At 48.0% G+C, this 17735-nt stretch overlaps 1 protein-coding gene across 2 annotated transcripts in view; it reads right to left on the reverse strand.

Annotated features, from left to right (window-relative positions):
- Positions 1–7999: 7999 nt before the first annotated feature.
- CCDC69 (coiled-coil domain containing 69) overlaps positions 8000–17735 on the reverse strand; it is a 36940-nt gene continuing 27204 nt past the window's right edge. For both annotated transcript variants that reach the window (XM_064484461.1, XM_031441987.2), the window contains exons 5-9: positions 13570–13643; positions 12453–12554; positions 11821–11940; positions 10842–10939; positions 8000–10153 (exon numbers count right to left, since the gene is read on the reverse strand). In XM_064484461.1, the coding sequence (XP_064340531.1) occupies positions 9976–10153; positions 10842–10939; positions 11821–11940; positions 12453–12554; positions 13570–13643 (572 nt within the window). In that variant the 3' untranslated portion in view covers positions 8000–9975. The remainder of the gene's footprint in view (positions 10154–10841; positions 10940–11820; positions 11941–12452; positions 12555–13569; positions 13644–17735) is intronic.

Raw genomic sequence — 17735 nt, forward strand, 5'->3', positions numbered from 1 at the left:
TTTCACCACATTCTAGTGGAGTCACCATGAACCATTTCTTTATTTTTCTGAGATTCTGTTTTCTCAGTTATAATACGTGGGTACTCACAAGTTTGCTGTTGGAATTTACTGATATGATGATATAAATGACTTGGCAGCAATTAGTGCTTAGTAATGAGATAATAAACATAAGCATTGTTATTATTTATTACGTGGATAGAGTCCTGGTCTATTAATAATAAGAGGCGAGAGCTAGGCTGGCTGGGTCATGGGGTTTTGCACAGTAGTTTTGTTCCTATCTGTGTGTTAGTAAAGAGAAGGGGATAGGATTAAATGATCCTCTAAGATTCCTTTTGTTCTTTGTTTCCTATATGAAGACTTTTGGTCTCTAACATCCTAAGATCCCATTTGCTGTCGAAGAATCTGTGTTTGTTTCAATATTCTGTGAGATTAAGATTCTCTAACCTTGAGATCCCCTTTCTGGGACTCCAAGATCCCATGACTCACTCAAAATTCTATTGAAAGATTCCATTTGCATGAAATGAGAGCTCTTCTTCTAAGCCTGGCAGAAGCCTGCCTGGCTAGCTCTTACTATTTTTGTGGGTTTCTCCTTAAATAGCCCTTCTTCAGAAATTCCTTCCTAGTCCTTCCTCTAGTGCACTTTTTACACCCCTCTCCACGGCCTCTCCTGGAATGCTGGTCTTTCCATCATAACACGGGTCCCAGGTGGTATTTTTATATTTATTTGTGTGCTTTTGGTTAATGCCTGTCTTCGTGTCTCCATTGCTTGGTAAAGTAGATTCTCAATAAATATTTGATAAATGAAAAATAATTGAATGAATGAATTCTACAGTTCAACGGTTCCGTGAGTGTTTATTCCCAAGGTCTACCATTCCAGACACTCCTTGCCCCCTCACCCACCTGAGGGCTGACTCCCGGGAAGGGAGTGACCTTTCCAATTCCATGGTGTTGACTGGACCCTTTGTGTCTGGTCTCCCTCCGCTCCCCTCCCTTCCATTATTTATTTGCCTCTTTAGGAGCTCTGGGATGAGAAGTCTGGGCTATGTCTCTGCTGTTGAAACCAGCCTGGAGTAGTTCATTCATTCAGCAAATGTTTGCCTAGTGCCCACAAGTGCCAGGCACTGTGCAAGGGGACTGGAACAAAGCAGGAGCTGGTCCCAGCCTTCACAGAGCTCACACCCTAGAGGGCCAGAGGTGGACGCTCACGGCACAATCACACAGATTCCCATAAAATTACAAGTGGTGGTAAGTGCTGTGGGACTGAAAGGAACAGGATGCTCTCGGTGTGTAACAGCCCACAGTCCAGACCCAGGACCTTGGATGGGCCCCCTACACCCATTGTCTTGAACACCTGGCTGCTCTCCTGGTGAAATCTCTCCCCTAGGGAACATGCAGTGAGAACTTGGGTCCAAAGAAGTGACCTGCCCAGCTCCCAAGCACCTCCCTTGGGAACACAACACCTGTGAGGCTGGAAGCTAAACCATCAGCTCTCAGAGCCCTGCCCTTCTTTGCAGGACTCGGTCACCGAAAAGAGAATGCTAAAGCTCCGGAAGGCTGGAGCTCTAGGTGTACGTCACCCTCCTGGGACAGATGGGGAAACTGAGACCCAATGAAAGGAGGCTGCCTGGGGCCACACAGTGAGTGGCAAAGCGAGGACCAGACCCCAAACCCCCAGGCTCCCTGTTCTCTGCTGCCCGCCACCCTCTGCCCTCCCTCCCTCCCTCCCTCCCTCCAAGAATGACCATAGGGTTTATACAGGGAGAATCCTGTGGCAACCAGGAGCCTGGAGGGTTTCTATCTGTTACTAGCAAGAGCTAGGGTGCTGACCAAACTCTGCGGGGGAGCAAGAGCTCCTGGCTCTGTTCGGAGGGGTTTGCGCTGCGGCGCTCACTTAGGTCACAATCATACATGAGTGAAAACCCATGCCTGCGCTGAAACCATACTTTTCATTTAACAAACACTGTCTTCAAGGAAATATAGGTATTTGAGCCTTGAAATGCTAGTTCTTGCCCATTGTGGCATCGTTTCCAATAGTGAAAAATGAAAACAACCTTTACCAAAACAGCCTAATTAATGTCCCTTGGTCAGGGAACGGATGAAGGGCCTAGAGCCCAGAGCCAAGCCACAGGACACTATGGAGCAACTGAAAGTATAAAAGTAGGTCTAACACGTTGCTGTACATAAAATAGAAAACCAACAAGGATCTTCTGTACAGCACAGGGGGCTATATTCCATTTCTTGTAATAACATATAATGGAAAAGAATCTGAAAAGAAAAAAATATATGTATGTATGTGTATAACTGAATCACTTTGCTGTACACCTGAAACTACCATTATAAATCAACCACATTTCAATAAAATTTTTTTTTAAAGCAGGTCTATAGGGGGCCATGGCACATTGTTGAGTTGTTTTTGTTTTTTAAAAAAAGCAAGTTTAAGAAATATATGCAGAGTGTGAAACCATCTTTAAAAAAAACTCACAAAACAATGCTGTATTTTTCTATGGATACACATGTGTTTATATAAATGCAGGGAAAAATCTGGAAAAACACACACCAAGGCAATAACCTCTGAGGAAACGGGATGGTGCCATATATTGGGGGAGGGGCTGTCAAATGGAACTTCAGTTTAATTTTTTTTTTGGAGAATAAATTTTATTTATGTATTATTTACTTAAGTGAAAGTATTTTGTAGAAACACCATTCTTTAGAGCAAGGGTCGATGAAGTTTTCCTGCCAAGGGCAGCAGTAAATATTTTAGGCCCCGTGGGCCACATGTCGGCTGTCCTGTTACAAATGCAGCCCTAGACAGCACATACAAGAAGGGCCCTTTTCCAATACTTTATTTATGGACACTGAAATTTGAGTTTCACATAATTTTCCTGTGTCACCAAATTTTTTTTACCCATTTAAAAATGTGAAAACCATTCTTAGCTCACCGGCCCCCCAGAAGCAGGCAGCTGGTAGCTCTGGCCCCAGGGAGTAGTCAAATCCTGCTTTAAGTCCAATGTAAGCCCCTCACTCCTGGCCACACTCACCTATCTGGTCCTCAAGTGTTCTGTCCTTCAGAGCAGGGCCCCCTCATGAGCCTCCTGTGATCTGCAGTGGCCCCTCTGGCTGCCTCCCAGCTCCACCTGTGTGCCCCTGGGGATTCTCCACTCTGGGCTGCAGGACTATTTTCCTGAACAGGGCTCTGAATGGCTCCATTCACCTTGGCAGGGGGAACCCAGAGAAAGGAATTTTGTTTGGCATCCTGGAGAAGACAGAACTTTGATTTGCCTTTGAAATCAGGCCCCCTCCCCTCCCATTCCCAGGGGTCCCTCGAGACTTCCCTGGTCACACCCTGATGGCCCCAAATCTCTCTCCCCTGCAACTCTGCCACCATCAGCATCTCGGCTCCAGGTGGCTCTGCCATGGACCCCAGAGCCCTGTGCTTCCCGCCCTGGTGCCTGCTCGTCTGTGTCATGTTAGGTGTGGACATCTCCTTCCATCTTCTTTTCTCCCCTAGGATTCCTGGGGTCCACCTGGACCAACCTCCCTTGCCTCTGCCTTTCCCAGGAATGCCCTGTCACCTGCAGGGGGACGGGGAGTGACCCCTGGAACTGAGCACTCAGCTCAGCTCCTCCACTCATTGTTCCCCCCGTGGCTGGGTCCTGTCACCTCTGTGAGCTCAGCTTCCTCATCTTACAATGACAAGGACAAACAGTGTGCATTATCTCCCAAGTCCTTTCCAGACCCAACAGGCCTCTGTGATCTGAAAGTCAGAGGCTATCATTTTAAGTGTAGCAATCTGGGATTCACCGGATGGTACAGTGTGTGGAACTCTGAAATCTGACAGCATACGTCCTGGTTCCTCCAGTGACTGGCAAGATCTAATAAAACTAAGTCTCTAAGACTCAGTTTACTTAGGAGTAGAGTGAGGATAACAGTAATCCTAAAATTATAGGGGGGGGGTTGACAATTAAATGATGTAATACATATAGACACTTGGCTTGGAGCCTACTTCACTAACAATAAGTGATCATGTTATTATTTTAATTTAAAAGAATCTGACTATACCTGATCCTACCAAGATTATATAATTCCGAGAGTCTGAGTGTTTATGTCCGGATTCTTTGACTCTAAGAATCTATGGTTTTTGTTGCAAAGATCTGCAGCTGTAGGGTTCCATCAAGGGCCCAGCCTGAAGGATTTCTAGCCCAGAACCAGACAGTAGATATATTCCTGGAGGAGACAGACTCTCCATCTCTCTTCTTCCATCCATCCCAGGAAGCGATTGGGGCTGTAATAATGTCTGCGAGAGAATAGCTGTGCTTGAAGCAGGATTTAGAGATCTGATGTCATCCCAGACACCCTCTTCCAGATCTGTCCATCCACTGGCAATTCACTTTCCCACTCGGTGCTGTTAGAATCTCTGTAGGGAGCCTCAGATGGGAGGGAAGGGGCAGGCACCTTCCTGATAAGAAGGTAACAGTTTGTCACAGCAGTGATGGTTGAAATTGAGGGTTGATTTGAAGGAGAAGGAGTTGGAGGATGGGGGATACTGGGGTGATGTGATCACACATTTAGAGCATAGGCACTGAGTAGGATCCTTGAGAGCTCTTCTAGTCCAGGAATTTAAAAACTATGCTCCGAGGAATTAATTCTATTGCCCTTACTGCCTGCCCTGCGGTAGGAGAGAGCAGGGGGAGCAATTGAAAAGCTAGGTGGGTGGGTCTCCAGCCCCGCTGTTCCCTTCAACCAGAACAAAAACTATTATTTTTCAACATTTCAAGAGAGGATTCTGTTATCTAGACTCTGTGTATTGATCGGTTTGCTTTTAAACTTGAAAATCTTGGTTTAGTCCAACCTCTTCATTTTATAAATGCAAAAACCGAGATCCAGGGACAGCAAGGTGAAGAATACAAAGTAGCATCAGACAGGACCCCTCTAATTTGGTGATCTTGGGCAAGCTATGTAACTTAGGGGCCACTCAGTTTCCTCATCTGTAAAATGGGGCAGTAGTGAATGCTTCCTGTAGGGCTTTATGAGGGTTAGATCAGATAGTGCATGGAAAGTGCCTGGGTGCCCAGTGGTTTTTAGTTGTGATCATTATCGTCATCATCACAAGCTGACCACCCCCCAGGCGTTTGGGTTGCCTCTGTATCCCCAGAGCAAGTTTTTCCCCAGGTCCTGGCTGTCCCAGGTCCAGTGCCAGGCTGTGGTGTGGAGTGAGTGGGGCTGGGGTGTTCCTGGATTGAGGAGTGTGGTGAGGCAGTAGCCACTAGGGCACACTCGTCTGCCCTGTCCAGTGGCAAGCCAGCAGCAGTGCGCTCCTCACCAGTGGAGTCAAGGCTTCTCCAGCCTTTCTGTCTGTCTCAGCAGTTCTCTAAGCAGCCAAGGGGGCTTATCTCCTCCACACAGGACCCCAAACCTGAGACACCCAGTCTGTGGTTCAACCCACTCACTCCCCAGGGTGAGCGCCTGCCTGTGCAATCTCCCTTTTCCCCTTAGTCCCCTCCCAGGGGAACAAGTCCTACTCAACCTTTCTTGCACCCTTAGTGACACAGGAATTCTTCCAGTTCCCAATTAGTTTTGTGTGACAATTGTTCCACATGTGGATGCATTTTTGATGTGTTTCTTGGGGGAGGTGAGCTCCACGTCCCTTTATTCCACCATCTTGATCTGGCTCCCACCCAGATTCTTATCCCAACCATTCTTACAGTCCAATCACCATGTTTGTCCCCCCCCCGCCTCCACAGCAGACCCTCCTTTCTCCCCTAGTCCCACCATACAAGCTTTGGCAACATTGCTCCTACCGAGAGAGAACTTCAGTGTGATGTGCATGGTTCTGGGTGAGCCAGAGGTGGCTGTGGACTCGTCGGGAACACCCAGGGCAGAAGGCAAGAGGAGGCAGGGTGTGTAAGCGGGGGTGGTGGGCTGGGGCGGGGCCATGGGAGGGAAGGATTAGCACGAGGGCCAGGAGCCGTCACGGCAGAGGCGACCACTAGGTGACTGGGAACCTGAGGAGCCTGGACTCTAGTCCAAACTCTGATGCTGCTTTTGAGTGATCTTAGGTGAGTCACTCTCTTTTCTGGGCCTCAGTTTTCTCCTATGTCCGTTAGAGCTACTTCTCAGTTTAGTGTATAAAAATGAGTAACTTGTTCCTTTTCATTTGTCCAATAATTGAGTGCCCACTACATACCAGACACTGTACTTGGTACCAAGACTACAGTGATTTAAAAAGAGATGAGACTTCTGCCTCTCTGAAAGCTCATAGTCTGAATGGGGAGGAAGATGGGGGAATGAACAGACCCGATTATCTAGACAATACAAAGTGCTCCATCGAGGATAAAATGAGGCAGTGTAATAGGGTCTGAGATAGAGCAGTGACCGCGCCTTCTCTGAGGTGACGTTCAAGCTGAGACCAGACTGGCCCAAAGCACATGAAGCTGGGCTTGGACAAACGCTCAGGCCCTGTGGCCAGGTGTGTATGTGATGGGAAACGGACCAAATGCATTAGTAAGTGTCTCCTGGCCACGCACCGTGGTCCCAGACCTTCCCCAGGTGGTGGTCGTCGTGTTCTTTCGTCTCAGTGAAACAATCCATAACCTTGAACATCTGGAGAACAGCTGCGCGAAACAGTAGGCTACCCCCCTCCCCGACGAGTTTAGGAATTCATCAAAGGACTTGCTGGAGGGGCTGGGATTTGACCAGAGCCTTGTAGGAAGGGCTGGACCAGCAAAGACGTGATGAAGGTAAGCCTCCCAGAGGCCTTAGGAGGGAGAAAGAGTGAGGGATCATTGTCCCACTTGTCAAAAGTGGCAACTTGAGACCCGACAAGGGGGAAAAGAACACCCAGGTGGCTGGGAGACACCGGCTCCGCTAGGCCAGCATTCTCCTCCACATGCCCCTTGGAATGGTAGAATACCAAACAATGTCACCACCCCCTCCTCCAAAAAGCATGTTCTTAAGAAAACACTGCCTCTTATTAGCATCTGCTTTGGAGATTCAAAATGCACATCCACACGTGATAGACTTGGTGGTGTGTCTCCCCAGTTTAACTCTGCTTGACTGTTTCCCAAACACCTTTGCTGCCTTTGGGGAGGGATCACCCATTAACATGCCCACAGAACCAGAGAGCCACGACACCCACACTGGCAAATGCTGAGTTATTGCTGCCTCTCCGTGAGTAGAGGAGACCCCGGCTTCTCCCCCCCGGGACTTGAAAAGGGGCTTATCTTTTCCCCTCAAAGAACCTGGCCTTTCCGGTGCTCTGATACTCAGGTGTGGCCTTGGCCAAGACACTCCTTCTTTCCCTGAAGGGATACGCTGTGTCCCTTACCTGCCACTGGTGCCCCAGTCAGAGACCACACCTGGGGCAGCTGATGGACAGTTATTTTTTGTCCCTGCAGCTGGGCCCACCCCTTGGTGTCAGCAAGCAGGCCGACAAGATGTGGACACGGTGCGCCGGGAGAGCCAGGCACAGCAGAAGGCAAGGAGCAGCCTGTAAGTGGAAGAGGCCCCGGCCGGGATGGTGCCAGCTATATCTGTTGGGTCATCAACCTTCAGAGCACGGGGACAGCTACCACCTGTGTCCTTGTGACCTGAAGCCCTTGTGTCTCCCCTCCTCTGCTCCCTGGAGTCTGGGTTTGGAGCACCGCGCAGAAGCAGGGGTAGGTAACTGTGTGAGCCTCGTTGATTTTGATGCCAGGAGGCGCCCCCACAAAGCAGAAAGAATGTTGGCACTCACCCCTTACGCTCTGCCGGCTCCTCGCTGCTTTCACCTCTTGATTCGGCCTCACTCCAAGTCTTGATCTTTTCTGCCAGCCTTCAAGCCAGTCTTGACTCCAACCCCAGGCCCCTCATCAAGGCTGGGCAAAGCTACGGCCCGTGGGGCACCAGTACCTGAGGACGAGCCCCGAACTGCTGGTGAGTCCCCTTACTGCTTACTGCTCCAGGATCCCAGCCCTGAGAGAGGACCCAGCCCTCCCTCTCCCAGGAAAAGAGAGAGACCAAATAAACGTGGAATAATGTGTTCTTTTCGGTTCCCAGAGCTCGAATGCCCCAGGTGCGGGTGAGACCACAGTTCTCCTCACAGCCCCACAGGCTACATGCAGGAAACGCCCCTTCCCACAACCTGTCCCTTCTCCAGCCCAGCCCCTCTGATTTAAAAAGGTGTTTTCTAAAGTGCATCTGCAGTCTGAAGTGCTCAGATTGGGGTAGAAACTTGGGTCAAGATGTTGAGGAGATGCTGGCCACTTTGCTTCCTTCTTGGGAATCTGCAGTGCATATCCGCATATTCACGGTTCAGAGAAGTCTTGCAGGTTGCAGACCTGTTGAACTTGAGGGAACCTAGTTTCCCAGATTACTTGACCGTCCATTCTTTTCTTGGTCGTGCCCATTAACGTCCAATGAACTACCCTATCCTAGAGAGAGGCTTTGAGAAAACTTGACGTATGTGTGTGTTTCACTCCAGAGCTGTCCCCAAGGCTCCTGGAGAACCCGTGTGCCCAGGGCTGGAGAAGAAGCGCCACCTCTGAACTCCTAGAACTAGAAATGGACGAAGTCCAGATCTGGGGGCCTCAGGAAGGCAGTCTCAGATGATGGAGGAAGCCTCAGTTCCAGTGAGGACTTTTCCTCCATGCTGGCCCAGGCCCTGGGGCTGGGGGACCTCAGGCAAGGCCCACTGGCTCCTCTGAGCTCAGTTTGCTCTCTGCTAAAGCCAGATAAGAACCTGCTTTAAGAACCTTATGCAGATCCAGGGAGGGAGGTGTATGTGAAAGCATTTCATTAAAATGCTTATACAGGGGCGGGATTCTTTCTGTCTTCAGATGACGGAAAGCTTCCTGAGAAGAATCTTGAGTCCGCAGTCAGTCAGGACTGGCCAGGCCTGCTGAGCTCAGTGACTCCAGCCGCCCCTCTGCACTGATGGAGGCTGAGCGCCGGGTACTGGGGGCCTGGGGTCAGGGGCGGTAGAAGGAATTAAGTGGAGAGCAGGAGTGAGACACTGGCAAGGGGTGGGGGCCAGATAGAGGAAGGAGGAGAAAGACGAAGTCTCAGATCTGCTCTCCCAGAGCCTGGGAAGGACGAACAAGCACAGTAAGGTGAGACCTAGATGACAGATGAGGTCCTAGTCCTGGCTCTGTGGGTCCCACTCCCCACCTCAGTTCCCCCATCTGTACAGGGATGAGGTTCCAGCTGTGGGTACCCAGACCTGCTATGTGGCCCCCGGGTCCAGATGGCACTGAGACTAAGGGACCAGAGGGCTGAGGGGTGAGCCGTGCCAGGTGCAGGAGGAGGAGCAGCTCCGGACATAACCCCTCGGCTGATCAGACTCTGGGAACCAGTGGCATGCCCGATGCCCTGCCAAGCCCCCTGGCCATGGCTGAGCTGGCTTCCTGGCACCAGCAGCCCTCTCAGTGTTCACCTTTCCCAGTTTGATTCACACGGTTGGCCCCTGTCTGCCAGCCCCTATCTGACCTTCAGATAATCCTAGAATGGGACACCGAGTGACTTGAGGGCCGGTTGGTTGTTCAGTTCCTCCAACCAATTTAGAGGCTGAGAGGAGGCCAGGGCGGGGGTGGGGGGAGCGTCTGGGGGAAGTTAGGTCACTGACGAGCTGGCAGCGAAGCTGACATGTGAGGACCAGGGGGTGGTCGCCTCTTGGTCAGATGACCCATGTGGCACGGGCTGCCCCTGGGGAAAGCCCCAGAACTCTCTTAGTTGGACAGAGAGAAGGGGGCACGAGGAAAGGACTCCTCTTGCTCGTCGCCTGGGCCACCTCGAGGGTTGGTGCTGCTCGGGCCCTTGGAAGCCCTGGAGGTGATTCCACGTGGCCCAAGCCCCCAAGGCTCACTGGGCACACATCCTGGCTCCCCCTCTCACTCCTGCCCTCGTCCCCTCCTGGGAAAAGGACGAGGGGCTCCTGCTGTCTTCTCTGCCCGGTCCCGGAGAGAGAAAAGCTGTAACACAGGTGTCAGGGCGGCCCAGGCCCTAGGTGGCGAGGAAGGAGACCTCAGTGGGGGTGACGGAGGCCAGGGGGAAGGCGGGGGAGGTGTCGGCCCCGAGGACCCGGTACAGCAGCTCCTCCTTCTTCTGCTGGAGCTGCCGCCGTAACTGCGTCTCCTTCTCCAAGGCCTCGCGGGTGATAAGCAGGTCCTCCGAGAGCTGCCTGTGGATGCAGACGAGCCCAGGGTTGCCTGTGGGGAACCGTCCCTCCGGACCTTCAGCCCCTGCAGAGACCAACCCACTCCTCCAGGAAGCCTTCCTGCGATGCGCCCCAGCAGGCCCAGCCACCCAGTCCCCAAGAGGCAATTCTAGCTGTTGAGCAAGGAGTGCACCCTCACAGGCAGACAGCTGTGGGTTCAGACCTGCTCCGCCACTTAGATGTAACTCCAGAAAAGGTCTTCACTATTGCCAAATTTGTAAAATGGGAGTGACAAGAAGACTCAGCTCTTAGAGTAATTATGAGGATTAGATGAAGTAATGGGTATTTAACCAATTACCTCTGACACATGATCTTAGCTCTCATTTACTGAGCCCTCAGAACTGATTTATTTATTTGTGTATGTTCACTCATTCATTTGGCCTCTTGAACTCTAAGCTTCCTGTTCCTTCTTCCTGGGTTGGGCCGTCCCATGGAGCCCACACAGCCAGGATGGGGACAGACAGATATTAATCAGCACTGAGATGTAGGTTTCTGGGCCAAGCTGGTGCCTTGGGATTCCCAACTCCCAAGCAAGGAGGAGCCACATTCCCCAGACAGGGAATGTGTCAGTCCATTCCCCGGGTCTCTCTGCCAAATGGAGATTTTGGCAAAAAAGGGTGGGGATGGGGGGAGATGGGGTAGGGGCAGCTACCTGGACACAGCCATCTGGTTGCGGCCTCGGGCGTGGAGGTCCTCATACTCCTGCTGCAGGGCGGTGATTTTCTCCTCCAACAGCAGGTTTTTTTCCTTCTGTAACAAATAGGAGAGAGCTCAGAAAGCCCCCAGCTCACCCGGCACAATGTGTGCCATCCCCTCCCTCTTACCTGTGGTCACCAAAAACACTGAATCACTCTAGACCAAATGCTACATTTCATGGAGCAATAAGATTACTTAGAAAATTACAACTAAGGAGTGAACACAGGGCTGCCAACTTCTCACTTTGCCAGATGAGAACAATACACAAAGAAGACAGCCACTCACTACCATCTCAGCTCTCCACCAGTTCACAAGAGAAAGGAAACTTTTAGTTCTCCAAAAGTCACAAGGATAGAATCTATATAAGTTTCAGTGTTTCTATTATCCCATTTCACAAAAATGCTGGAACAGAATTTACAGGGAACATCTGAGATGGTCTGATTTAAAAACTAGGTGGTGTGGTGCACGGGAGGCCAGGGAACGTCTTCCCGGGCAACATCACATGATCTGTTTGGATTCAACCCGAGGTTCCCAAGGCCGCCCTTCTGGAGACAAAGCCACCCGTGCCCTCGACGCTCACCATGGCCCAGGCCTGTCCTTGCTGACTGTGGCTTCCCGTATCTGTCTGATTTTTTTTTTTTTTAAGCCTTGCCCTCTTCCTCAACCCCCACCTGACATGTGATATCTGCCCACCCCTCCTGACTGGCCAGGCCACCTGCCCCAGTGTCACCCAGATCACAGCTAAGAGCAGTCAAGAAAAGTGCAGGACCTGGATGAGAGGAGCCACTGCTTGGCCAGCGTGGGCGGCAGGTCAGAACAGGCCCAGAAGGGACCAGGCTGGGCCCCCCTCCAGTACCTCCCCCTGCACCCATGACCGAGGAAATGCCCAGAAAGTAGGTGGGGCTGCCTCCCCCAAGCTGCTGCCAGCCACAGACCACTGTTTCCATGATGATCAGCCGCTTGTCCAGCTCGTGAATTCGCTCGTTCTTCATCTCGATGACAAAGTGTAAGCTCTCCAGCTCCTGCTCCCAGAACTGGCTGGGGCTCCCGTAATCCTAGACAGGGACACAGAGTGACCTCAGCAGACCAGCAGGCAGAGGCGGGCCTGGGCTACCTCCCTCCTCCCTATTCTGCCCCCAACTCTGTTTGACTTTCCCAAGCCACCTCCCCTTCTTGGTCCATGGCAAGTGCATAGTGTGCTCTATCTCATTTTAATCTAATAGCGCCCTTTGACATTAGTACCATCGCAGACGCTAGTAACCTCACAGAGGAACCTGTGGTTCACAGCGGTTGAGTTTAAGTCGCTTGTGCTAAGTGGTAGGTTTGCTCTTTGCAGCTAGTTCTCTCTGAATCCAGAGCCTAAGAACTTTACCATCTCACATGTCTCTCTTTTGGCTTTACTTTGCCCCTTAGTGACATGGGGACACTGTTTATCCCAGGCCTTCATGATGGTAAGAGTGTCAGGTCTGAGCCCTGACCTTGAGGAGGGATTGGCCTTTCCTTTTGCCTAGACTCTGACCTCCTTAGAGATTCAAGAAGAAGAGGCCCCAGGTGTTCTATCACCTACCTGGATGTGCTTCTTATAGTCTCGGCTCAGGATGGACTCCTCTGCCCTCTTCATCTTGGCCTGGAAGACCTCCAGCTGTGCGGTCAGCCCATCAATGGTCTCCTGGAGAACGGAGTCGGAAGGAGGGGTTGAAAGCCTGGCTCATAAATGCTGTATGGACCTCTCCACATCCCACGGAGGGATCAGTTTTGGGTTCTTCAGTCTGTCCTTGCTCTACCCGACAACGCAGGTTTAATCTCTTTCAGCTACTGCTTGAAACATACAGCCCCACCTCTCCATACCTGTGGGGACAAAGTCAGGGTGTTCCAGGCCGGCATCACCCCGACATTCAAAATATACACAAACTAGGCTCAGTGTCTTTCCCAGTCTCATCTCTCCCTGCTGCTGCCCGCTACATGCCTCTTCCTGCAACCAAACATCGTTATCACTCCTTCAAATGCAAGGTGCATTCTTGTCTCCATACTTGTCCCCTGCCAACGATTTCTTCCATCTAAACCTTGTCATTGCCTTCAGGATAGCGGAACCCCTTATGGTGGCTCCCAGGCTCCCACGATCCGGTCTTGCCTGCCTCTCCAGCCTCAGCTCTCTCCCACTCATACTCTATATCCAGGCATCTTGGATTTCTTTCAGTTCCACAGGTATTCTGTTTTCCTTCCTTTCCTCCATGCTTTTAACAGTTTTTCCCCCCTACCTAGGGCACCCTTTCTACTCTATTTCATCTGAAAAATGCTAACACACCCAGAGGGCCCATCTTAGATATCACACCCTCTAGGAAATCCCTAACCGGCCACATTGGGTCAGATGCCTTCTTTTTTGCTTCCACAGGTCCCTGTGCATCCATCCATCCTTCTAATCACACGATGGCACCAGGCCATGGAGTCTCCAAGATCCTCCCAACACTCCTGGGAAAAGTAGGCCAACTCTCATCTCAAACCAGTTCCTCTTGAGCTAACCGTCTGGTCGTCACATCGAGGGACAGGGACCCATGGAAGACAATCACCTCTGTCCCTCCCACCCAGGTAGAGCCCTCAGGTTTGTTTGCTTTGGGGCTCCATGCTGCTTTCCTGCAGGTCCGCCCCTCCTCTCAGAGAGGCCGACCTGGCCCAGAGCTTCTTACCTGCAGGGCTGCCTTGGCCTCCTGGAAGGAGTGGGAAAGGGCTTCCTTCTCCTGCTCATAGGAGGCCTGGAGGACTGCAGGGAAAGGAGGCCTCTGTGAGCTCAGACACCCAGATACACCCCCTCAAGCCTTCTGACAGGACCCGTGAAGACCAGACTGCCCAGGTGGCGCCCACAGGGGCCAGGAGTCTGAGGAGGAGGCTTTTATTTATCCTTGTGCGTTATGGAATTGGGGCTGTGCCAGAAATATTTAATAAAAGCTCATACAAATGGCAACAAACTACATTCTGGGAAGAGCCATGAACCCTAGGAAATTGTAGGTGCCATCCACACCTTGCTAAGGCTGAGATCCCAACATCTTGCAGCAAGCTGGTTCATCTCAGATCACAGCATGCCGTGGAAAAGGCCCAGATCCCGTGTTTTGTCAGTTGGGTTAGCCAAATCATGGAATCATTAAATCGTGAGTTGTCAAACTGTGGCCCAAAAATAAATAAATAAATAAATAAATAAATAAATAAATAAATAAATAAATAAAAATAAATAAATAAATGAGGCAAGTACTTAAGATTTGGAGCCAGAGCATCTACCTGGTCCTAATTCTGCTTCTGTGAAACTGGGAAACCAGGAGGAGATCATCTGAAATACCTAAAAGGCCCTAGTGCCTCCACTGTGAAAAGTGTCAAAAACAAGCCAGGCCTAGCTGTCTGTAAGAGATGAGAAAAAGACACGGCAGGGCTCTCCAGGCTGGGCAGTGCTGTGCAGAGCTGGACTTGTTACCATCCCCCTAATCCACAGAGTTAGGTTTTTCATCCCGCCTCGTCTACTAAGTTCTTTTTGGAAAATTCCAACCTTGTCTCAGCTGAAAGGAGATAACAGGGAAATGATGGACCAGTGGATGGGATGGGAAATGAGACAGAGGACAGGAGAGCGTAATGCAGCCAAAGGCCCAGACGTACGGTGAGCTTGTGTCCCAGTGGGCAGTGACACAGGGAAATAATATTCAGTGATAGAAATGTGATAGAGCTGTCACAAGTTGAAAAATTGCAGGTTTGATTTTTATGAACTATGAGCCTAATTTTCTGAATGAATTTGCCTATCAAGGAAGGTTCGGTTCCAGGTAAGATGGAAGAAGCACACTCCATCCAGTCTCTCCTACTGAATATATAGCTATAAAACCTGGACAGCATGAATGGAACAACTATTTTCAAACTCTGAAAGAGAAATGGTAACAGGCAGACTGGGCAAGAAGACCAGAATTCGAAGTACCACTGAACCACTATATTTAAACAAGAACTTTAATCTCGTATCCAAATATTCAAAATGTCCAGGAGGCAAATAAATAAGTAAATAAATTAATTAAAATGCTCGGCATACAAATCCAAAGTTTCTCAGCATCCAAAGAAGGGGGAAAATCTCAACTATCCTGAGAAAAGACATTCAACAGATGCTAACACTAAGATGCCACAGATGTTGTAATTATTAAGAGACTTTTAAGGAAGCCACTATAAAAATACTCTGAAGGGTGAATCCTCTTGAAAAGAATGGAAAAGCAAAAAGTCTTAGTAAATAAATAAATATTAAGAACCAAGGTGAAATTTTGGGGAAAAATTACATGAAGTAAGAAATTCACCTGATGGGCTCAATAGCAAAATAGACATGACATAGAAAAGAGCTAGTAAACCTGAAGAAAGATCAACAGAAATTATCCAATCTGAACAACAGAGAAAACATATGGGACAGAGCCTCAGAGACCCATAAGATAATTCCAGAATGTCTAACTTTTGTGTCATGGGAATCTCAGAAAGGATGCATTGCAAAATATTTAAAGAATGGTTGACTACTCCCCAGATTTGGCAAACGTAATCCTATAGATTAAAGATGTTCACTGAACCCCAAACAAAGTAAACCCAAAGAAGTCTATATCCAGACACATCATTTAAAAACACTAATGACAAAGAAAAAAATCTGGGACAGAACTGATGAAAAATGATGCATTACATAGAGGAAGTAACAGTTTGAATTAGTGTGGATTTCTCACTAGAAACCTTGGAGACTAGAAGTACATTTTAGAACTGCTGAAATGAACTGTAAATCCAGACTCCCATATCCAGTAAAAATATCATTCAGGAAAGAAGGTGAAGTAAAGACATTCTAGATGAAGAACCAATCAAATAATTCATCACCAACAGACCTGCCCTAAAAGAATTACTCAAGGAAACTGTGAACAGAAGCCAAGCGACACCAGAGAGGAACTTGGAACTTCAGGAATATGGGGAGAGCAACAGAGCTGGTAAATACCTGGGTAAATATAAGACTGCTCTTCTTCCCTTGAGCTCTTTAAAACATGATGGTTAAAAGCAAAAATTATAACATTGTCTCATGGGGTGCATGGAGTATTCAATATACATAGAGGTAATACATAAGACTAAGCACAACAGAAAGAGGAGAGGATAGAGACCTGTATGATAGTAAGGGTCATACATTTCACTTGAAGGGAAGAGATACAAATTCTAGGTAGACTATTATGCATATTGTAATTCTTAGAGCAATCACTGATATATATACAGACATACATGCATATATATATAAACACACACCCATACATATATATGTACACAAAGAGATATGGTAATTAAAAGAGACAGCTAAAATGAATACTAAAAATGTTCAAATACTCCAAAAGAAAGCAGGTTAGGGTAAATAGAGGATAAAAAGCAGAAAGAAAACAAATACAAATGATAGACCTAAATTGAACCATATCAATAACATTAAATTGTTTAAACACTCCTAATAAAAGACAATGTCAGAATAGGTTTTAAAAGAAAACCCCAGCTATGTGCTATTTATGAGACACCCACTTTAAATATGTCAGAGGTAGGTTACAAGTGTATGAGTGGAAAAGCAACATTTCAGAAGAAAGAAGATTCTCAGGAATGAAGATGTGCACTGCATAATGACAAAGGGGTCAGTCCTCCAGGAAGACGTCACAACCTCCAATCATTCTTTAAAGCATATGAAGCAAAAACTGGCAGAACTGAAAGGAGATATAGACAGTTACAGTTGAATATTTCAAGACTCCTCAGTATTCAAGAGAAAAAGTAAGCAGAAAATCAGCAAGAATACAGAGGAACTAAACAAAACCATCAACAACTTGCTTTAATTGACACATGCATAAAATACTCAACCTTACAAAAGCAGAATAAACCTTCTTTTCAAGTGTACAGGAAAATCACAAGATAGACCATATCCTGAATCATAAAACAAGCTTAACAAATTATAAAAGGAACAAAATATAAACTATGTTCTCTGACCATAACAGAATCAAACTGGAAATCAATAACAAAAATGGAACTGGAAAATCTCCAAACACTTAGAAGGAAATACACTTCTAAGTATTCAATGAGCCAAAAAGGACGTCTTAAGGGAAATCAGAAGATATTTTGAACTGAACAAAAATTAAAATATAAAACATCAATTTGTAGGAGGAAGATAATGCAGAGCTGAGGGGGAAATTTATACACTAACAGCTTCTGTCAGAAAAGGAGAAAGATCTCAAACCAATAAACTTCCGGTTTAAGAAGTTAGAAAAAAAAAAGGGCTAACAAAATATACAGCAAGCAAGCAGAAGAAAGGAAATAAGAGCAGAAATCAATGAGATTGAAAATAGAAAAGTAGGGGGGAAAAATCAATGAAACCTAAAGCTGCTTCTTAGAAAAGATTAATAAAATCAATAAACCTCAAGCAAGCTTGACAAAGAAAAAAATGCACAGGTTACCAATCACAGAAACTTAAGAGAGGATATTATAGACACAGAAGATACTTTAAACAGTAGTAAGGGACCACTATGAACAATTCTATGCACATAAAACCTGAAAACTTAGATGAAATGTACCAATTCCTGAAAAACTAAACTCCAAGACTTATCCAAGGAAATCCTGTAACTATTAAAGAAGTTGAATTTGTACTTAAGTACTTCCTGGAAAAGAAACATGCAAGCACATCTTTTCTTTGTTTATTTGCTTTCTGTGTATCCCCCTTGGTCAAATGTCCGTTCAAATCTTTCTGTTTCGCTGACAAATTCTACTGAATATTTTAAAATGATATGGTACCATCCCTTTACAATGTGTTCCAGAAACAGAAGAGGAAGGGACATTTCCCAGCTCATCT

This window comes from Camelus dromedarius, chromosome 3, assembly GCF_036321535.1.
Source record: "Camelus dromedarius isolate mCamDro1 chromosome 3, mCamDro1.pat, whole genome shotgun sequence".
Classification (NCBI taxonomy): domain Eukaryota; kingdom Metazoa; phylum Chordata; class Mammalia; order Artiodactyla; family Camelidae; genus Camelus; species Camelus dromedarius.